At 41.3% G+C, this 23,745-nt stretch overlaps 1 protein-coding gene across 3 annotated transcripts; it reads left to right on the forward strand.

Moving 5' to 3' along the window:
• The first annotated feature begins 2,419 nt into the window (after positions 1-2,419).
• On the forward strand, positions 2,420-17,129 carry cdca2 (cell division cycle associated 2). 3 transcript variants are annotated; one of them, XM_084361110.1, is made up of 15 exons: positions 2,420-2,719; positions 3,257-3,449; positions 3,597-3,733; positions 8,507-8,672; positions 9,036-9,187; positions 9,602-9,748; positions 10,738-10,870; positions 11,369-11,700; positions 11,910-11,961; positions 12,073-12,147; positions 12,564-12,682; positions 12,805-12,870; positions 13,112-13,183; positions 15,116-15,281; positions 15,451-17,129. In XM_084361110.1, the coding sequence occupies exons 1-15, from the start codon at positions 2,717-2,719 to the stop codon at positions 16,347-16,349; spliced, it is 2,712 nt and encodes a 903-aa protein (XP_084217236.1). In that variant the 5' UTR covers positions 2,420-2,716; the 3' UTR covers positions 16,350-17,129. The 3 variants fall into 3 exon arrangements, with proteins under 3 accessions (XP_084217236.1, XP_084217238.1, XP_084217237.1); XM_084361112.1 differs by having other exon boundaries at positions 13,115-13,183; XM_084361111.1 differs by having other exon boundaries at positions 2,421-2,719; positions 10,741-10,870.
• The last annotated feature ends 6,616 nt before the right edge of the window (positions 17,130-23,745 follow it).

The raw sequence follows: 23,745 nt of genomic DNA on the forward strand, positions 1-23,745 counted from the left end.
TACTTGAGGTGTGTGAGTTCGTTTGTCCACAAATATTACACATTATTGATTTTCTGTTTATTCGGAAGTAATACACAGCCTGTGAAAACAGCTGTGTAATGTTTTCTGTAGCTCTGGAGGTGCTTTTGTTAAGTCAGAGACAATAACCCTGATGATGTCATCAGGGTTAGCGTTTTTCAGTCTGAGCTTTGAGACTACAAATTGACTGTAAAACCAAAAGATCCAAATACCAACTGGGGGGAGTAGGGTGTGTGCTTACCAAGGCACAGAGGGTCTCACAAAAAAAAGATACAGTGTTGCATTATGGGAAATGTAGGAACCAGTGTTTAGGACCTAAAGTCAGGATATCTCAGCTTCTTCAATTTTGACCATTCAGTTTTTATATCTGTCTCTTGAGATTCCCCAAATGTTCCTTCCACAGGACGTGACACGTAGGTAATTATTAAACAGTGTTTCTAGATTCGAAGTGATTTAAGCCAGGTGTGTATATGCATGGATCAGAGGCCCAGCAGTTTAACCTCCCATCTGTATGCACACTCATCCCCTACGCAGATGCGCCGATGATGACAGTTGGGTAATCTGCAAACTTCAGGAGTTTAACAGACGGATCTCCTGAGGTGCAGACATTAATGCGGCATAGAGCAGTCGGGAGAGCACAAGGCTCTGGAGGACACCAGTGCTGATTGTGCCGGTGCTAGATGAGATTCTCCCCGGCCCCAACTGCTACCTCCAGTCTGATAAGAAGCTTGTGATCTACTGACAGGTGGAGAATGGGCAAAATGAGATGGATGAATTAAGATCAACCAATTGAATACAATCCCTATGTCTTATATGAAAAAATAAATTCTGATAAAATCCACTTTTCCAAACTCAACCTTTAGACAAGTGGTGTCAATGAGTTGAGTACAATTCTTCAGAAAGTAGAGAAGAGACATCATAAATCACAAGATGAAATTGTAGCAATAGTAGAAGATGATTAAAAAATAATAAAAGTGGAGTCAAACAAAACTTTGTAGTCTAGTCTTTTGGTTTCCAAAACTCCATGCATCATTGTGTTGGCCCTTCTACTTTCTCAAAATAAGCCTTACAGTTTTTCTAATCGTAAACGTCTCCTTTTGGACAGGCTCTCACAGGGTTATTTCACCAGCGAATGTCTGGAGTTTTTTCATTCCCTCAGCCTGAGCCGCACAACAACAACAGTCAAGCTTCCATCGATTGCACAGCCTTGCCTGGTGTCAACAGAAGAAGCCACATGCTTCATGTGGTCGACAGTCCCGGCTGTGGAAAGAGGCTCACAGTTGCATCTGATCTCAGTGTACTCAGCTGTGCCACAGCCTCTGAAACTCACAAAAGGAGGAACACCATGTGTGTTTGCAACTGGTGTGTGTGTATGGGTAGGGATTACTGAGATTTTCAGGAGTACACACCTGTTTGGGCTCATTGATTTTCAGCCACACGGATATATGCAAAACCATTGTAAACCACATGGAAATATGGTGATTTAACGTTGAATACATTATTGATGGCTTCTCTTGAAGTGCAGTTCATTTTGGTTTATGCAGGTGGTTGCTTGGCTTAGAACTGAACATCAAAGCTCATTTACTTTACCACAGCTCACTATTAAAAGCCACACAAAGAAAGGCCATAAATTGACACAACGTACCATTTGCCTGTAGAGGCCTAAATCCCACATCTCTGTTATGTATAAGTATAATACAGTATGTCTCACTATATGACCTTCAAATGCTGATAGCTACCTGTCTGGCTGACAGATTGGGGGAATTTTAACTTTGAGCATCAGGTCAGCTATGAACCAACAGACTGAGAGAGGGATGCACTCCAGCTCCAGCTGTTTGGTTACAAAACAGCCAACAGATGGGGCCCGACAGTCAGGGGAGCAAGTTCTGGTCCAGCTGGATTGCTGGGGGATTTATTTTGTATTTCTTCTTAATTTTGGCCGCAAACATCAAAATGATTGATTTTGCTTGCTTTTTGTGCATCCAGGCTACAGATCAGTGTTTGCTTAATATCAATAAATTGGGAATTGGATTTTATCACAAGGACACATCAATAAATTGGTCAATGCCAGATTTTTTTCATGCTGAGAAATGAGGTTGCTGATGTTGTTGTTGAAATTGAGTGTTTTTCTTTATTTGTTGGCTTGTTTTTGTGGATTTTAGACCACAGTCCATCCACAAACCTGCTTCTTTAATGTCATGTTGATTATAAAACCTAATCTAGATCTATCTATCTATCTATCCTGGTTTGACTTTTGCAGGTCACGTGACATACTGTCTGGCATTTCTATTGGCCAATTCATATTAAACGAGTTCCGGTCCCTTTCAAGCCCTTAGAAATACGGAAGTTAGTTCCTCCGAACGATACATTTCCCCAATTATTATTGACATTTTTTAACAACGCGCTTCATTTTTCGTCACACTCTTCATTTATAAACAAGACGTTATTGAACACAGTGCGTTTTGAAGTTGTTTGAGTGTGTGTTGTTTACGAGCGTTGCTGACGTATCGCGGAGGGATCGTTACTCGGCCGCTGGCTCTGGCGTGGAGCGTAATTTGAATCGCTCTCGAGCTCTCTAATCATATGAATTGTATATTAGGGAAACGTATTGAGAAATTAGTGGACTTTCTTATGACGCATTAGCCTATATGTGTTTTATATAGACAGCCTACAGTCCTGTCTTTTACCTTAAATTTACATGGTAAGTATTTAACTCGCTGTCACTCTATCTTAAACACTGCCGTTCGCTAACGTCCCGTGTGAGCAGGGCTCCATGAGTAGCTAACTAGCTAGTGTTAGCGTTCAACACCAACAATTAGCTTTTGTTTCTGTTGTTTTTAGAGCTATTCGGCGATTCTGTAGTTGTTTAGCTGATACCCAACCATTCAGTTTATCATTCGTTCAATAATCGCATTCATTATGAAGCCGACCTGCAAGTTAACGCTAACCTAGCTTCGGGCAGTTTGTTTCATGTTACCAGGGGGTGTTTGGCTAACTATATTAGCATCCTGTCAATATCTGGGAAACACTAACGTACTTTTTGTAACCGTGTGGAGTTTGGCATGAAATGTTGATCCAAAGTGTTGAATTCATATCATTGTTCGCTGTCATGGCCTGCGAGCATATGACTGACCCCTCTCTGTTGTCATCCATCTTTCCTCCAGTAACGACTGTTGGTACATGTTCTTGTGGTTCAGCTGCTCTTGAATCATAAGATGTGTTCATGTTTTATATGCAGATGGCTACCGTGGAGAGGGAGACAAGTAGTACTGAGGGAGATCAGAAGGAGAAACTGTTGTCCCCCTCAGAAGAGGACTCTCCACCTGTTTTAAAAGACACTTCATCTCACCTGAACTTCTCTGAGCTCACACCATGTCAGTTTGGCATCTCTGTCCAGAGTTTTACCCCAGCATCATTGTCAAAAAGCAAAGGTGAGAGGACTGATCCTTTTTTGATGCTAACCTGCTGTTACAGAAAGGCTATATATATATACTGGAATGGTTGTTATAAACTATACAATATAAACAATCCAGAAAGAGATGAGTTACTGAAGGCACATTCTCTCCATCTTGCTCAAGAAAAGTCTCGTCTAGCACAATTAAAAGCAAGGCGGAGGTCCAACATTGGTGTCCGGGGCTCCCCAGAGACAAACTCCCTCATCTGCTTCATGGCACGACAGAAGATGAAGACTCCACCAACCAGCAAAACTCCAGAGGTGAGATGCTCATCAGTACCCTTTTCACACTGGTCAAAAAGCCAAAAACACTAATAACATCTGGCTTTTGTCCTTAATGTGAATGCATGCATTGAATCTGCATTCACTCTTGCATGAAAAATGATTTTGTAGTAGTTACGGGTGTTAATCAGCTCCAGCTCCAATCAGTTGTGATGGACACACAACACCTGGGTTGACACCCTATTTTTCGGCCCTTGTCAGGCGTGATGCTATGACGTGTGTTGAAGTTAAGAACACTGGCTTGTTAATAATTTGTACTTTTTGTTTGAACAGGAGACTGAAATGAAAGATATTTTAAAAACTACTGTTGTTAGGTGCGTCCGTATCTTGCCAGTGGCCTGACTGGTACTGCGCATCTGCAACTCTTAGCAACTTCTGTTATCAGCTCCAGAAAAAATGTCTGATTGAGGATGTTACTGATTAATACTTTTGATAACATGTTTAATTTCTTCTGGATGTATTCTATTGGTTATCTGATCTGTTGGTTATCTGATCTGCTGCTTCCTCTTGTCCAGTGGGTTTGTGATGATAGACAAGACACACAAAGAAAAACAAAACAGAAAGGCAAACTAGTCTCCTGGCAATGTGAAAGGAGTCAAATGCCTATTTTTTGTGGGTTTACCCGCATTTAAAAAACCTGTACAGTATATACATGCTAATTTTGGTGCAAAAGTGTTACATGATGAGAAAGACTTGCACCCCTGTCACCTCATATTGGATTGTGAGGCATTGTTTTACACTCTGGATACTCTATGTGATTGTAAACTTTCTGTTTTTCTTTATCAGTCGCATGCAAGGACTGTCACTGCCACAACTACATATAGTTGTACACAAATGGCAATGTTTCACATCTGCAGTCCATATTCATTTATGTGCACTCTTATACAGAACTTGCTTTAATCTAACAAGAACTATTTGCAGGCCAATTTACTTCACCAGATGATATTAGATGAGTTGGTTCTTGCACCAAATTCACCCATATTACATTCAAGAGACTGATTTTTTAAAAACCTTTTTAAACGTAATTTATTTTACTTTAACAAAAAAGAAAATGTTATTTTCCGTCTTGTAAACAGAAGTCATTCTAAATAATGTTGTGGGACAACACATTATTTTCAGTAAAATTATCATCGATATCCTCCTGACCTGAGGGCAGACAGGCTATAGGACTTGCTTGTGTCCATATACAGACCTTACAAACAGCACTGAGCAATTGTTTGAAGCCATTATCAGCCTAGGAAGCACACCAAGGCAGTGTTAATATCAACAGGAGCTTTATGCATCAATCTTACTTTAATGCTGCAAATAAACAGAGCAGAACAGAAAATAATGGGGCTCCCGTTGTGACAGTGAAAGTTGAATGACAGAATGACTTCTGGCAAATGCTGTTAAATAAAGCAATATTATGTATGAGGATTGCTGTGGCGCTAAAAATTCGAGCTTGGCAGCTCGCCACATGCGAATGAATGTAGCAGAAACACAGCAGGAAAACGCACAATCTGACATAACGTCTGTGTAGATCATTTAGCCAGTGTTATATACAGCATATTATCATATAAGGAGATTAATCATAAGAAACCAATTGAAGCTTATAAGTATAAACCCACCATCAAACCATGCAAGGTAGAGGTCGACCAATACATTGATGTGAAAAGAAAAAGACAGGCTTGTATGAGAAAATCTAGTTGCACATTTATTTTGCCGCTTTATTTGTCCTGACTAGTTTAAAACAGCCTTTGTGTTGGTGGAGACATCTTCAGTTGAATTGAATTTTTATCACATACAGTCATTGTGGAAATAGAAATATTACAGTTAATCATGAATATTTCCATCACTCAATGAAAAGAATGTCTATTGCCCTCAAGGATGACCCAAATATATTGACTGCAATATAACAAGCCTTGACAGAATTAATGTGGAGAGAAAGGTCAAGCTATGTGCAAGTGTAATAATACTTAAACCCTTGTTTCACCTGCCATGTTGAGTACATGAACATATACTGCCTGGCCAAAAACCATCTGGATTTAACTAAGCAAATAGCTAAGAGCCTTCCATTGGATAATTACTGCAGTGATTAATATGTTTCAGCTGGCACCAATTTATTTAACCCTTACTGATGCTTCTCATTTCTTAAACAATGTCTGAAGATATATCCTGTGATTGTGGAAAAGATGTTTCTGTGTTTCAGAAGGGTCAAATTATTGGCCAGCATCAAGCAAAGCAAATGACTAAGGAGATTGCTGAAACTACTAAAATTGGATTAAGAACCGTTCAACGCATTGTTAAAACCTGGAAGGATAGTGGTGAAGCTCATCAAGAAATGTGGTCAGAAAATAATCTTGAATGATTGTGATTGGAGATGACTTAAACGTTTGGTGCAATCAAATCATAAAAAAAATCAGCAGTAGAAGTCACAGCTATATTTAATAGTGACAGTGAGAGCATTTCCGCATGCACAATGTGAAGAGAACTCGAGGCATTGGGACTAAACAGCTGTTTACCCTTAAGAAAACAACTTATCAGTGAGGCTAATCAGGGAAAAAAGGATTCAATATGCTCAGGAGCATATAGACTGGACTCTGGAGCAATGGAAAAAGTTCATGTGGTCTGATGAGTCCAGATTTACCCTGTTCCAGAATGATGGGTGCATCAGGGTAAGAAGATAGGCGGATGAAGTGATGAAACCATCATGCCTAGTCCCTACGGTACAAAGCCTGTGGGGGCAGTGTTATGATCTGGGGTTGATTCAGTTGGTCAGGTTCAACAACATTATGTACCCAAAAAATGAGGTCAGCTCACTACCTGAATATACTTAATGACCAGGTTTTTCCATCAATGGATATTTTCTTCTCTGATGGCATGACAGTGCCACAATTCATCGGGCTCAAATTGTGAAAGACTGGTTCAGGGAGCATGAGACATAATTTTCACACATGGATTGGCCACCAGAGTCCAGACCTTAACCCCATTAAGAATCTTTGGGATGTGCTGGAGAAGACTTAACGCAGCGGCCCGACTCTCCCATTATCAATACAAGATCTTGGCCAAACATTAATGCAACTCTACATGGAAATAAATGTTGTGACATTGCATAGGTTTATCAGAATGATGCCAAGGCAAATGCATGCAGTTATCAAAGCTTAAGGCGATCCAACAAAACATTAGTGTGTGACTTTTTTTTGTGTTTGGCTGGGCAGTGTATTACACTGCATTACTGTTTTTTATAACATTATAAAGTTAGCTCATAGAGAACTCACTAAAGTAATACCTCACCCAATATTTAATTATCAAAGACTCACACCATGTAGGCATGAAAGCTTGTTATTAAAAGTTATTAACAGAAAACATGTTGGTCACTGTGTACTCTAATATAACCAGTCTCCATGGCGTTTAAAGTATGATAACATTTACTGACACCTCTGTACAGTAATCCACTTCCCCGCTGTCCTTCCTTATTTTCAGTATGTCCCCAAACCAAAATGTGCTTCACTCATTTGAAACATCTTTGAATTGGACTAACAATAGACGACCTCTGAGTCTAATTTACTATCAGTTTCTGGTGCTTTTTAAAGGTCTGTATCCATTAATATTGTTGAAGGACAGGAGGTGGGCACTAAAAGTTGGGGGTCTTCAATTTTTCACAGGCCAAGGACTCCTTAGCTGATAGAGACGGAGCAGGAACCCCTTACCACATTCTCTTGCATTTAACTGGGCGTACAATAACGTGTAGGTTGACCTATAGTGCCATGTCAGCAGCAGTTGTAGCATGGCTAATGTTTGGTGCGTTAGCCTTAGCCTCTGCAATTTCCCAGGTGGTTTCTGAGGCTGAGCGCATGTCACAAGTCTCTTGCTTGATAAGTTACAAAACAATCCATTGTGGTTCACAAGAATTTCTGTATACTTGGGATGATTAATAAAACATAACTGGACAATATGTTACAACAATACATAGTAAGATGACTGGTTCGCCATTATGGATGGGTGTTGCACTGTGATTTAATATATGGTTAAGTTAGCTTGCTCACATTACTAAACGAGGATTCATGGATAGACTATCAACTTATGTTGTTTAAATAAAATGTTTTGGGGTTTTTGTTGTTGTTGTTGTTTTTACAAATTCATCATTCCTAATAGTATTTTGGATTCATATTTGTGTGTGTTTCCAGACACATACAATTTTTGAAAAACAGACATTCAAAATCTTATCAAACAATAATTTGACGGACCCCCTGCAGTAACTTTGAGGACCCCACAGGGGTCGCGGACCCCCTGTTGAAGACCCAGGGCTTAAGCCAATGAGTCTGCAAATGAAAAGTATATGTTGGCAAAACTATGCATATTTAGAACTTTTGAGGATATAATGGGCCGAAGGAAAGTGGTTTAAGAAGTTTCATTGGACTTGTACTTTTCCACTGGGAACACTACCAGTTTTCAAGTCAGCAGGTGGTGATTTTACTGCTATAGGAATACATTCATGGTCAAATTCTGCTTGAAAGAAAGTATTCTTCTACTCTTGTGTGAATGTTAATGACAGAATATTCCCCTGCTTGAGACTTACCATGACTTGCCTGTTAGATGATGCACAGCTCAGAAAACATAATCTTCCTGGGCTGTGTGTGTGTGCGTGTGGAAGCAGCATGTGACAAATGCGCTGCCTCTCAGTAATACCACTTCAGTAATTTCAGAAGTCTATGAGCTGTCATGCTGCATCACTGAGCAGATATGTTTGTTTTTTGCCATCTCAACTCTCAGCTTGTCAGAAGTAGCCCCTTCCTTCCCCGGGTGGCCTCCACACTGAAGCAGAAGATGGCCTCCTTCCAGAACCTGATGGATGTAGAAGAGAGTGAGGTCTGTGATCCGATGCCAAGGCAGGACAGCAAGACTGGAGGATGCATCAAGACAAGAGATTATCTGTCTGGTGAGGCTGCCTCATTGCCACAGGATTAATAGTTTCATTTCTCAATGAGGATCTATGCCATCAGGATTTCTTTATGATGTCTGGGGGCACTGTTCAAAAGTAATGGATTAATGCACAGCACAGTATAAGCCTGACTCTGACATCGTCTGACACAACAGCACTAATTTCTTCTCAGCTTGGTCAGCTTCTTAAACTGGCGAGTTTCGCAGCTGTTTGTTGCTAATGTGAGACTTTATCACCATTGCTTTGATCAAGCTGTTTTCCAAGCGGCGTTTTTTATGTTTATCCAATTTGGGATTTTTTTATTTTTTTTTATTTCGCTGATATGTCCCCAAGTCCCATTTGTTGTTGTATGTTTATCAGATGGGAACAGCTGTGATGGAGGGAAGGAGAACCACCCACCACTGATGACACCCACACCCAGCAAGAGGAGGCGCCTAGGCCCCCTAGAACCCTGCGAGTTGGAGATTAGAGAGACCAGCGCTCCTATCCTCCACCTCAGTTTGGAGCAGGAGGTAAACTCACTCTGTCCATGTACTTACTTTACTGCCATAAATAATTTAACTAAAAGCTTTTACCTCTCGGTTCTTGGCTTCCATTGAATCTGCTGATTATTTTTAACTCCTCTATGAATGGGAGATCTCGGTGCTACACAGCATCCTAAAAGAGGAAAACAAGCACTCTCAAGTAAGCTTAGTTTGATTTAAGTGCTTGGTATTGAGCTTTATTTATTTATCACTGCATCTTTTGGTTTTTAAACTCGTACAACACTTGTATCTAGTAGAGTGTAATGTCAAGTTTTATGTCTTTGTGTTATTCTGAGCTCTAAAACTGCAAATCTATATTTTCTGTATCCACAGTAGCAGTGTTGTAGCTGTGATGCTGTGAACAGAATGAAAGCAGTTTGAATTCCTTAATCATTTCCACAGGAGGATGAAGAACCAGTGACGCTGGCTGTGGCAGAACGACTGCTGCCATTCAGTGAGGCTGTGGAAGAGGCCCAAGCTGTGCTTATATCCCCACTCCCTCATGTTGACCTTGAGCTCCAAGCCTGTTCCCCTGCTAAGAACCGACAGGTTAGGTCTAAATCCAGACTGCAACACACACACATGCAGACAAAAGTTAGGAATGAATCACAGAGAAACTGATGACATTTTTAGTGACGCTTCGATGACACACAGCTTCCCACTGTGTTAATGCCATTTGAGTAACTGAATGACCAAAAAACATCTAAAAACTGGTGCATAATTGACAACACAACATGATTCAGAAAGAATTCATGCAGAAATTTTAAAACTGTCGAAGTAAATTGAAGGGATGTAACATTTAGTAACCAGGCACACAATGTCCTGAATAAAATATGTAATTTAATGGCCTTTTGTCCACGGGCTCAGTATAGAACACTTTGGTAGCAGCATGGTGATGATCAGTTATTGTATATGCTTCAACTGCAGCCACACAGCAGGTGATAACAAGGCAGACTGTCTGATCACACAGAGCACTGGCGAGAACACACCATTTTAAGAAATGTCACAGTGTCTGTGTTAAGTATTTTATATGGTATGAGGCATTTTTTCTACTCTTGCCTTCTCGTTTTTACTTTCATCTAAGATAAAGCAGCCTCAGTTTTCTGATCTGTGTTCCTACAGCTTTATCAAAACTGTATATATGGAGGTATTTGTTGTGCTAAGCTTCTGCTAACCCAACGTTTTCTATCCCTGCCTCACATTAACATCACTTCTTTTATTAACTTACAGCTATAAGAAATGTAGCCTTTGTCACTTAAGTCAATGCTGACTGTTGCTGCTCAAAATAATTGCATTTTTTCAGTGGATCAATTTTAAATGTTGCAAGAAAAGAAATGTAAAGAACACCTAAGGTGAGCTGACTAGATGAATTGATTAAAATCATTTCACACTGAAGATTCTTCCAGATTCTATGTACAAAAATTGATGCTTGTATCAGATACATTTCAGTAACATTCACTTTTACTCAACAACCTGCACTGTAAAACTCCTTGAACTGCAGTCCAACAGAAAGGGAGCTCTCATGTATTCTCACTCAGCAGGACAGTGTCTTTGAACTCCAAAGCCCCGGCAAACCACCACCTGATGCTCCTGCAGCGGCTTCACCAGCTCGGCCCACATCCTTCTTCTGCATCCCCTCTCTGCCTTCTCTGCTGGAGATGAAGCCCACAGGTAAACACACAGTGCTCTCAGTGACCATGCAAGAGTAACCGGCCTTTTATCTTGGATTAGCCCTGCCTTTGAGGCTCGGTGTATGTACTGAGCTTGATGCAGTTCATCCAGGCTACATACCAGGAGAGTGTCTGGGTTGATTTTTGTAGAGAGGAAATTCACATTAACTAACATGTTTTGAGTATTCTGTGTTGAAAAACACTGTTTTTGCTTGAAGAGGAGTGTAAATGGTTTACATGAAATGCCAGTTTAAATATCAAATAATAGACTAAAATTGGATGACAGTTGTGCATTATGGGGACCAGCACCCATTTTAGGGATTGGTAAACTTGGTTGTCCGAATATTGGTACCACATTAATAAACACCAAGACCCATGTCAACAATCTAAGAGATTATAGCAAAGTAGCCTTACTTTCTGCCTCTTCATACAGTGTGTAATTAGGGCAACAAAAGGTCAGTGCTTTATTTATGCATTCAAGGTTTTACTATCTTCGCAGGAGAGGATGACTCCACAGGGACATCCAAGGTTAAGAACAAGAAAAAGAGCGTGCGCTTCGGCGTTCCGCTCTCTCCTGAGTTCTTTGATAAGAACCTGCCCCCCAGCACCCCGTTACAGAAGGGGGGCACACCGGCCCGAGCACCCACACCAGGTGAGAGCTTAAAGCTGCGCTCATTGCTGAAGACACCGCAGAGGAGTGAATCCCAAACACCACAAGCCCAGCCAGACCTCAACAGTCCCACTGTGTTTGGTGCCTCGCCTACACTTGCAATGCCTCGCAACCGCAGGATGCAGTCTGTGGGAGAAGACAATGAGGAGAAGGATGGAAAGGTAGACAAGATGGCAGATAATGTTTCTGTAATGTTAGCATGGTGTTCATACAGGGCTTTACCTGTCTATTTTGTTTTGCTTGTGGTCAGTTTTTTTCTCTTACTTGTAAATTATAGCTGGGAAAAATTCAAAAGAGTTTTGATGTTAATATTATTTACAAAAACCAGGATATGACCCACCATTTGTTCTCCTTTATTTTCTGGTCATAGATTGTTTTCCCTTCAATGGAGGATATTGACTCTGCTGTGACATGTGATACAGGTTGGTTATTACATGTACAGTTTTTTTGCAATGAGAGTAATAACTTACTATCGTAAGAAGAGTGCAGTCTGTTCGTATGATGACAGCTCTTTGCATTTGTTGCATTTTCAGAATGCACATGGGACACCGAGCCGTTGAATTTAAACACCGCTTTCCATGAGGAGTCTCTTTCTCAGAGTTTGACAGGTGAACTGCTGTCATACGTCTCCATTTTCTCCTTTCATTGTCACTTAACTTTATGTCTGCACCTCTCATGTTCACTGCTGTCTCCTGACACATACTACTGTGTCAAGCTATAAGACAAAACGGATGAAAGAAAGGATGTTTCAGTCTGGTGTGTGTGTCTCAGCTCAGGCTTCTCATTTCAAATCAGCTTAAGAAACTAAGCTAGTTGCCATTCTACTACAGGAAAGGTACAATATTAGGGAGACTAAATTGATAAACATGTTAAACCAGTGTGTGCAAATATCTAAGATGGTAGAGGGCCTTAATCATTTGGATTCAGCTGTCCCACTGTCGAGTGAAATGTAGTCTCTGTTCATCACCCTACACTCAAACATTAGTATTTTCAACTGTAGCTCTAACTCCAACCCTTTCCTCAGAGTCTGACACTAAACCCAGCATAACCTCCCAGATGGATGCCCGAAATGAGTTGACATCTTTGCCAGAGCAGGAAAAGCAACTTGAAGCTCCAGCCCAAACTAGAAACCGAAGAAAAAAGGTGCGTCTGTGTCTGTTACTAACATAGCTTTATTTATTTTATCTTGACTTCTTTTCAGTAATTCCCATACTGTGAAATTTCTATTTCAGACACCTAAAACCTTTTTTAAATCTCCTCTATAGCGGCCAAGACCAGAGCTTGAATCCAGCAGCGAGTCTCCAGCTCGCTCCAGCAGTCGAAAGAGAAAGGTCTGCTATTACCACAAACTGCTTTCAGCTTGATCTCACTTGTACAAATCTCCATTAACCAGACAAGATTGTCTCTTTTTATAATTTAGGGGTCATAACATGCTCCCATCTAATCTACTGTTTAATTCCACTGGATCTAAACTTAATCACATCAGAGTATATCCACTTTATGTGTGTGAGAGAGTGTTGCAGAGAGACGGTCTATATAACGTATCCTCACGCCAACTCTGTGTTCCCCCAGCAGCCAGAGGAGAGCGAACCTGTGAAGAGGTCGACACGCTCTGCTGCCAAGTCGGCCTCTGGGAAGATAAAGGTGAGCTGGCTGAGTCGGCTCGTTTGATTTCTCTTTACACCACTTCACTGAAGTATCTGCAGACATGGAGCTTATAGCTGCACAGTGTAACTACCAGTTACTTTGGCTGAAAACGCTTGATGTACAGTATGTTTATATGCCACCACAGATTTATCATCCTCAATACAGGATTATAAGTAATGGGAATTCCATTATTAAATCAATTAATACATAATGTGGTGCTAAGTTGTGCGTGAGTGGGAAATCAGCGCTGCTGTCACAGATGATGGTACAGAGCAGTTAGACAAGGCTGAAAGATAATTTGCTTTTTTACTTGGTTATTAAGACTCGTATGGTCATGTTTTTTTGTTATTGTCAACAAATCTCACTGAAAGACCCAAACCAACAATTAATTAATCTCAACACCTTTGACTGCCTACCCTGCCTGTGGCTCTCAGCCTTTCCTCCCTACATGCAGTTGAAAAATAAATACCAAATATAAGCTTTTATTTTTAGAAAAAATAATTTAACTCGCAAGTATTGTGCTTTCAATAAACATGAACTCTGACATATACATACATACATACATACAGTATTTGACAGTATTTCTGCCATGCAGTGCATGTTTCACAAGTACAGCCAAAAAACTGACAGTCAAAAAACAAAAATGTAGCATCATTTTGAGGCGCTGCTGCATTTTGAGCCGCTGCATCTTCATGCACGGCCTTTGCTTTAGGTAAATAATGAATTATTAAATAAACCAATTTCAGTGACTGATTTGTTGCACTAGTGAGTATGTCCAGCAGCAGGACGGTGTATGTGGAATCACCTCAAAATAAACTACAGTACCCATGTTCATAATACAGGAGCATGTCACACAGTACATCAGCTCATTAATGCATTTGAATAGTCTCTTAGACAACAATGGAGCTCTCTGGCACAGATGAAGAGGAACAGGCTGTGGATACACACACAATACTTGTTTGTAGGATTTCTTTTTTCCTTTTTTAGTGTTTTCATTATATTTGATAACAATGAGAGAAATATAGAATATCAGCAGCCTGATCCTTTTAAACCATTCAGACAAGATTAATTAATAAAAGGGATAATCCAGAGTAATACAGCTGGTGAGTCACAAGAGCTCTGCTTCTCTCTAACTGCACTGCACACATTGTTCTGGATGGAAGTTTATCCAGTGCTTCAGTACAGCAGGTTCTGTGTCGTTGGCAAAACATTCCCCTGTGCATCAGACAAGTTGGTTAAAGGCAGTCTGCAGTCTGGATAGCTGTAGCTCTTCCTTACTATAGCTCATACTGCAACAGTCCATTTACTGTGCTTGTAGTATTTGGCTCCATCAACAGCTTAGAAGTTGTAGTCAAATTAGGTAAGCCAAATAGCTTTCAGTTCTATCATTTCACGCTGCAGGATGTGGGCTGATGAAATGTAATTAAATCAGTGAGTAAATACTCCACTGATCCACTGTACAGCACAAGGTGTCACTCAAGTGGGACCTTAGTTATCAGAAGTTAAAACGAAATTGAATTAATACCACCTCAAACATGAAACGGTACATGCCAAAGGGTTTATCTTGATGCATAATATATTCGATCACTGTGTTAGTCAAGGGGAGTAAGTGACATTTTCTCCAATAGTGTGTGCAATGTAAAATTATCTGAGCTCCTGTAGAGAAGATGCTTTAACTATAAAATGTATGATTAAAGTAATGTTTTGTTTGTGATAACTGTGCTGTTAAGTTTGTATTTCACAGTAAATGTTATTATTATTAAGTAATCCCCAGTTGTAGAATCAATCAGTGCAGTATCGATTTACATGTAGAAGAAATAATCACTCTGCATCATCTCAAGTGGGTTTTTTTACCAGCTAACAACAAAATTCAGTCGACACTGATACATCTGTATAAATCTTTGTAACGATGCAGATTTCTCTCCACAGATGACCTCCTCAGCAAGACGTCAGTGGAGCAAGGACGTAGACCGCTCCCTGTACAGCTCTCGGGCGTATGCCTCAAAGAACCCCACCTTAAGTCCCATCACAGAGAGGTTGTCCTTGATCAGCCAGTCTCCAGCAACACAGCAGACTCCCTCCACAAGCTGCACAGGTAAAACATATAGGCAATTACCAACATTATCTTATAGTAATAGGTCATTGTGGATTTTTGCTTTTGTGATATTGAGTGAGGGGAAAAAACTGCGTAATCCCTGATTCCTGAAAAGTTCAAACTTGATAGGGTTGGTTCACTCCCGTTATGTACTCATTTCTCCCAACAGCCCCATATCATGAGAACCACTTGAACCCTGAGATGATTAACGACAGTCAAGCAACAGCTGACCCCACTGTGATAGACGCCTCAAAAAGTTCTTCTGAAGATTCCATCTCATCTCCCAACTCGAGTAAAGATAGCACCGCAGGGAAGAGCAGGAGGCTGTCTGGCCCGAGGCTCGGAGGGAGAGGACTGAGGAAGAGGAAGGTCAGTGTTGCTGAACTGCAGACTGGAGGAGAGATGGAGGAGCACCGTGAAGACCAATCCACTACAAACTTGGAGGTATACAGGGAAACCCTGCTGACCCACACTGTACCTGAACAGGGAGGGGCTGACACTGAACTTAATGCCCAGACTTCTGCAGCTACACACTGCACAGACTCGGAGGGAAAATTAGAATGTAATGGCAGTGTGGATGCACCCTCCTCAGACTGCCCACCTTCAGGTGAGGAGTCCGACAATGCAGAGCCAGCACAGGGAATACCCAACAGGAGGAGCTCTGCAAACAGCTCACATCTACAGGAGCAGAGGAACCAGGCAGAGGAGCACCAAACAAGCCATGAAGCGGAGGAGAAGCCTGCAGCTGGCCAGCAGGAGAACACCATCAGGTCAAGCTCTGATAATCAAGAAGAGGATGGAGCAGCCAGTTTAGACCTGGCCCCCTGGCAGGCTGACTTTAATTTTGAGGATGTGTTCAAACCTGTGGCCACTAGAGGGCAGCGCTCTGTACGGCGCAGCCTGAGGAACCAGAGCAATGCAGAGCACAGTGCAGGTCTCGCCTGGCTGCCTTGGACCTCCCCAGACTCCAGTAAAGAGGCCCGCAGGAAGACCAGAGGGAGACGACTCAGCGCTGCTCCTCCTGTCCAACCTTCACTCCCTGAGGAGACACTAGATGAGGCCTCATGAGACTTTTAAATAAATGAACTGAGATGAAAGGGCGATATCTGATACATCCATTCCACCTTTATACAGACCTGCCCTGTTTTCTTGAAATTAAACAGAGACTTTACAAAGAACAGGCTGATTGTTTTTATAAGAGCTAAAACATCGATGCTTTTGTTCCCTGTGAATTATTAGAGCTGACCGGTAATTTGTAGCCAGTTTCCCTCCACTAACCAAAGCCAGTCAATACACTGAGAGCCAAATCATCTCTGCTGACCACCTCTTGATCAATATCCAACCACTCAGCTGGTAATCACAGTGCATCTTCAGTCTCACTCTCCAAAGTCACTGGATCGTGCATCTCCAAGTCAATAATCCACTCTTTATGGATAGATGAAGATGGCCGTATTGCATTCACCATCTGTCAGGCGAGGCTGAGGCGGGTGAAACAATAGAATAGTAATTGAGGGAGAAAATGTGACTTACCGATAGAAGTCTAATTAATAGACTCGAACAGTTCTGTTTATTTATGGATGTTGGAATGGTTTTGTTTTTAATTTTGGGTCTTTTTTTCCCCCAAACTGAACTGTCTGGAAGCGGTTCCTGCCTTTTTATTATCTGAACTTTTAATGGATGATTTCAATATACTGTCACTGATTAATAGTAATAGCCAGATTGAAACTGTCTTCTACATTGCATCAAATTAATAATAAGTAATGTGTTCTCTGTGAGTTCCCTGAAATGTCCAAATGTACCCTGCTAGACTCCAATTCTGATTAAATGCTTTGGTTGCATGTAAAGACACCTCATTAGATTAAATTGTGTTCATTTAACCACATGATTTAGACTCATTTGCAAGGAATTCATCCAGATAATAAAACAGCCGCTATCTCCTCCAATGTGACGTTCCAGCTGTGTGGTCAGTTCACGTCCAAGTGCAGCTGCTTTTCCTTTTGCATGAACCAGGACCTTCTGCCATAACTGAACACATCGCTGCGATAAATTACTATTCTGATCTACGCTTTGAACACAGCCAAATGTGTGGAAGTAAATTGACCTCTAACCTCAGATTCCACCACTAACAGATTCAAATCAGCTGCTCTTTACCGGCTCCATTCATCTGTCAGAGAGGACCGGATGGAGCAGTTACAAATTGAGTTTCAAATTCAGTTCACATAGGAATATTGGCTCCCAGAATGATGCATGACTGTAATCTATCCATCACTGGGTAATTGACTCTCTCCTTTTACATCAAGTCAGAGTCACTTGGCTGAAGGACACCAGAGGTTTCTCGGTCTGAGCGCGTGCCAAGGACTCTTCTGTATTCCCACTAGAAGACAAATGGATAGAATCATATAGCCGCTAATGCACTTCTGGAGTACGCAGTGGGGCTACTGTGCCATCTGGTGGTGGAGCTGAAGAGCTGCAGTCACCAGTTACTCATCTGTCAACTTGATCAAGTGTGAGGAGATGAAAGCAGTCACAGGAACTGATGTTATCATCAGCACAGGAAATAATGTGCTAGATGCACATTCGTAAATGTCAAAGGGGGTTTTGTTGGGTGCTGCTGCTGAACGAGAATCACTTCTGCCTTGTGTGTGCCTGTGTGTTATTATTCAAAGCATCATGTGCTCGTGTTATGACCGGCTGATTTTAAAACTTGTAACTGGGAGCATCTTTGTGAATAGGCTGTTTTATTGTGTGAGCGCACAGCCAAACTGCTGCTCCTCTATACCAGAGGGTGTGGGGTGTGTTTTGTGTCAGAGAGAGAGCGGGAGAGTGTGAGTGTGTCTGTGTGTGAGTGTGAGGGGTGTGAAGCCGAAGCCCCTGTCCCTGGCAGACGGGCATAGTGAAGACGGCTTAACACAAGAACAATGGGGTCCTTTGACCAAAACGACGCCCCCAAGACATGTGGCCTCCTGTCACCGTGGCAACCCCCCATGGGACAGGGAGCGGGCTGACAGCTGGAGAGGAGGACTTACAAAAATGGAGTCCATTTCTTTCCACTGAAGCTCCCCTGCTCTATATCTTTTCTCTCTTCCTCTGCTTGAGAGCCTTATGAATGTGGGTTACGTCTCATTTTACAGCTTCATGTGTTTGACCTTATGAGCCTGACTCCAGCCCAACCAACTCCTCCAGACAGGAAAAGGAAAAAAAAAAAAACGAGTTGGAGGGACCACAGTAAATCAAGTCTTTATGGGCTCTTGCTGCTGTCAGTAACGAGAGAGCATTGATCTCATTGACAAATATGGGGCTGAGCCACGAGATTTCACACTCACTGTACACTTGATTTTACGCCTCATTTTAAAACGGATGAGCACTTTCTGTACAGACACAAAGAGGCATAATCAGTTATTTGTACTTCCAGATTTAGAGACTTTCGTGTTTCAATTAGTTAATTAGTAGCTGAATGGCATTAAGTTGTCCCGCTGCCTCGGTCCTTTTCTGCTCTCAGTGCTGTGAGCCCCCTATTATTGATGCTCAGAGGCGCGCTCTCTAAGCCCTGCACATTTCTCCTATGGAGCTAAAGACAGCAGGAGGAGGGCAACAAACAAAGGCAGGACAACAACAAGAGACCCTCCAGCTACTCTCAGCTTGGTTTTCTGTCACAGTGTGTGTGCATGCTACAGCTGCGGCCGGCTCAGACCTGCTTCAAACAGCTGCCTCTACGTGCAGCACACAGACCTCAGACAGCAAGGTGTTCAATGGATTTTAGTGTTTAGTTCGAAAAGTGCTACATAGTTTATTGGGGACGTCCATCATGTATGCAGCGAGCACATCCACGCTGTCAATGCAACTGCTGTACTGGAACCACTTTAGCCATTAATCATTTTGTATTAGACAAGAGCCTGACTGTCTCATCACAAGCAGTCTTGTGATTTACGGATTGGTTTTCTAGCAATATAAAGCATAGATCTAAACTCCTTGCTTTGGTTTTTCAACTTCTTAAATGCCCGATGGGCAGGATTTAGGGAGGATCTATTGGCAGAGATGGAATATAATATTTATAACTATGTTTTCATTAGTGTATCATCACCTGAAGCTAAAAACCGTGTTAGAATGTTTAATGTTGGGGTTGGAGGAAAACCTTAGAATGAGTTTTTTATGTTTACAGAGGCAACAGGTCCTCTTCCTCTTCCTCGGGCTCCACCATATGTTTTCAGTAGGAAAGAATGGATTAAACATACACTGGCTTTAGAAGATGGCCCTTTGCACTTTCAGCAGCAACTGTAGTGGAGGATGAGATGAGGGGTGTTGAGTTAGTTGCTATCTGCAACTACATCACTAGATGCCGCTAACAGCCGGGCGACAGAAGGTCTTGTTTTGTATTCCAGTGCTCATGTAAATACGTAAGAGCACGGCTCACACGTCTCATGCCAGGCTGCAGCAGCACGCCATCTAGAGATTCAGGGTCTTTCCTATTTCACTCTGTCATGTCCGCAGTTCTCGGCAAAAATATATCTAAAAAACGATCTGTGCCAGTCGTGTCAATATCACACCAGTCACCTTCACTACTGTTTCCATGTCTGTATCTGTAGAATGTCACAGACTTGAAAAGAATACACACAGCAGGTGAAGGGCAGTATTTTTCCGGTGCACTCTCTTTTTCTTTCTCTCGTTCTTCCTCTCCCTCTTCATTCATCATCATCTTCATTGATCATATCCAAGGCAAACTCCATGTAGAACTATAGTGCTGGCAGCAGCAGTAACATAGTCGTCACATGCCACTCGCACAGGACATGTGGCCTACACACTGGACCTTTTAGATTATTAAGCTTTCAAATCAAAAATCAAATCAGTCTTATTTATATAGCCCAAAATAGAAATCACATTGCCTCAGTGGGCTTTACAATATGTACAGTGAACGACATCCTCTGTCCTTAGACCCGCAATCCGAGGATTGATAGAATCGAGAGAATTGAGTGGATCTATATTTAAAGCTTCACGGCATTTTCATTAGTCTCCATTAAAGTACATAAAAGCCTCCAGTGTCTCCAGAGGCGCTTCTTGAAGTCTGATTAAGTAATGTCATCTGAGTCTTTGTCAGTTACAAGTTCCACAATGTAAAAAAATAATCTGGGGGTTGGAGTCAGAGGCAAGTTTAGCAGACCACTCATCTAAGCTGAAGGATAGCATAACACATCCGAAACCTCAGTCATGTAGCATTGTGGCTAATGTAAGTATCTGATTTTGACGAGGAATAAGGATGCATATACACTGGTTCAGCTGCATCAGTTCTGATTCTTTGTTTTCCTCCTTTAAGTCAGTCATGTAGCTGCATGAGTTCTGATAAAAGCAAACTGCTCAGATTAAAAGGAAACCCAACAAGTGTCTCAGAGCAACGTGTCGTTTCATATCGAGCCTGCAGAACAGCTTCAGTGCTCTTTGTCAGACCGTAGATTATTCCAATCTGTGGAGCTCTACTGGAGGAGTGAACGTCCTCTCCTCCAAAAGATTCTCCTGCGTTTGTATCAGGTGACATTTTCTTGAGAAATTGCCTTTATTGTGCTATAAATAAGAAGAGTGCTCCAGGAGTGAAAGCAACTTCATGTTGGTTTACCATGTCTGCAAGAGCTTTTTTAAAGTGCTGTCAGGCCTGTCACTGTCTCCAGGTTTCTGCTTTATCTGGGAACGCATGCAGAGTGAGGCCAGAGGAGGAAAAAGGAGACAACTGGTAACATCCTGTTTGTGTCAGGAAGAACAGGATTTATGGTAAATAGGCCTTTTTTTCACACAGGCACTAACAACACTGTTGGTATTCTGGGTAACAGCGTTGCAGATGAATGAGGCCATCAGTCATTATCACTTCAGTCTCGGTTGTTAATAAAATGATGTGCAGTGTTTCAATGCCACATGATTAACTGGTCAATGATATATATTTTAAAACGGCATTGTGTAGCTGTGGAGAAGAAATTCAAACTAGTGATAGTTACTGAGATAATAACACAAACTTTGTAAAGAGATTGTTTATTTAGGTTGTTTAGACATTAAAAAAATCAATCAATGAATGACCAAAACTACATAGTGCACCTTTAAATTGATACAGTTTGGAAGGCACACTTCTCATCTGGAGTTCGAGTTATGATCTAAACTTTATGGGGGTCTCTAAATGAACTAACATTAGGGGCAGAGATAAATAAATAAGTAATAAGCGAGAGAGAAAGAGGGAGAGAGGCTTGTCAACGCCTCCACCACATCCTATAGAAGCCCATTTCCACCAGTGAAAGACAAAAAAGATGAAAACGAGGCTTGATGAAAAAATATTTGCATTGTTTCCATAATTATGAGATTAAAAAGTCAAAATTATCTAATGATTATTCTGAAATTTTCGTTTTTTAATCCCATAATTATGTTTTACCATGGGAATATATATTTCTTTTAATCAAGGCAGTTTAACTGGCAGAAATGGGGCTTCCATAACATCCTCCTCTGACTGTGTGGTGGTCAGGATTTGTTCATTAGGAAAACATGTTTCTTTCATCTTATTTGTATCAATAACAATTAAAACTAATTAAAAATGTTTTATTTGTGATCACCATTACGGCTGCTAATGATGTATTACTGTAATGAGTCCCTCAGATGTATTATTTTAATGCTGGCTCCCACATAACTCGAACCCTGCGTTCATCAAAAGGTGTATTAAACAAGAAAACAGTGATAACGTATTGCATCTGGAGATATGTGGAGTGAGGTCGTGTCCAAAAAACACAGAAGGACTGAGGGCAAACAGCACCGTCAGTAGGAAGCATGGTGGTGAGAGCTGCCCTCTAACATACCTGTACAAATCTCCAAAACATCTGGGCATGTCCAAACTGGATTTACTCAAGACTGATACAGTGTGGGTCTTTTGTCTTCTGTCTTCAGATGAGGAAAAGTAACGTCTGCTTCAATCCTAACTTTTCTGAGATGTTTAGTCATACTGAGAAAATGGACAGAGATTTGATAAATGTTTAATGTCGGTGTTGGAGGAAACTTTGGAGGAAAAGTTCAGCGGTGCCAAGATGATTTTTCCCTCCGCTGGAAGCAGGACTGCAGATGTTTCGCTAAAAAAAAATCAACTTTGCTGCTTAAAAAATCTCATATCTCTCTGTTTCTAACACAAAAACACCCATAAAATCAAGACAAACCTACTTCTGAGTCATTTAACATCATAATTGCAGACGGTTTAATGAGAAGGAGATACCATTTAATGTCTTGTGTTTCCAGTTGTTTGCAAGAGCCTTTTTAAAGATGCATAAACACTTAACAGTTCAAACGTGGGATATTTAATGTTGTATTTCATGTTGTAGAACAAAACATGAAAATCTCTTAAGCTTGCTGTTTGAGATATTTAACCAAAAACATATATTGCTACAAAAAAAATCAACTTTGCTGGATAAAGTCATGAATGCATGATGAAAAAAACTCTTTTATTGCTGTGTTTCTTAAACAAAACACCCATAAAATCAAGAAAAACCTACTTTTGAGCCATTTAACATCATAATTGCAGACACTACAACGAAGCGGAGAAATGATTTAATGCCTTATTTTACCAGTTCATTACATATTTTCTCTTAAAAGCAAGCAGCTGTGTGTCCACGCAATTGCTTGTATACCTGGTCAGATTTTATATTTTGTGTCCGCAATTTTATCATCAATCATTTTATATCCACAGAGACGCATTGAAACTGCACTGATCCTCCATCCTCACACCAAGGACGTCCTGCTGCGTCTGAATCTGTTCTGTTCATATGAGTTTCCTCCACATTCCAGAAACATGCGTTCCCTCTGGGCGTGGATGTGAGCTGCCTGTTGTGTAACAGTGTGGTGGACTGCTGACCTGTCCGGGGTGCTTTCCTGTGGCATGCTGGGAAACGTTTCAAGCCCCCTGCCTGTACTTTGTAGAAGCGGAAAAAGAGCAAAGCACTATACACTGCAGGCCTGAATCCTAAACGCTCAATGATATCGCAATCTTGTCCGTCTGAGACGTGCTAGTTCTGGGCGGAGGAGTCAACTGAGCCAACATCATTGACATTTTTTCTCCAGAGAAAGGAGGCAGCCTGCCATGGCAACTGGAAGACGAGACTGTTTCTTGAAGAAATCCCTGAAGACAAGCTCTATCTTCAACTCTGTGTTCAACTGTGTGAGCATCGAGCTGAAGGGCACTGAAGGCAGTTACTACTTGTTCTGCAAAGGGGCCTTAGAGATTCAGCTAAAGAAGTGCTATAAACTCAGCTCTGGGAAGCAAAAAATATGTCCAAAGGCCAGGTTTTTAAAAAAAGGATATACATCCATGGTACATGGAATAAATAGTAGCAAAAACACAATACGAAACTATCACTCTGAATATATACAGTACACTACATACAGTATATACGGTAACTGAGCGTACAAACAAAGAGTTCTGCAGGGATGACCTGCATCACCCTGCTTGTCTTGA

The sequence above is a fragment of the Pagrus pagrus genome (genome assembly GCF_965226575.1).
Source record: "Pagrus pagrus genome assembly, chromosome: 8".
Lineage (NCBI taxonomy): Eukaryota > Metazoa > Chordata > Actinopteri > Spariformes > Sparidae > Pagrus > Pagrus pagrus.

Coding starts and splice junctions, on each gene's coding strand:
- cdca2 (XM_084361110.1), top strand. Junction 9,749..10,737: donor CCCCTGCTAAGAACCGACAG/GTTAGGTCTAAA, acceptor ATTCTCACTCAG/CAGGACAGTGTCTTTGAACT. Junction 10,871..11,368: donor GCTGGAGATGAAGCCCACAG/GTAAACACACAG, acceptor CTATCTTCGCAG/GAGAGGATGACTCCACAGGG.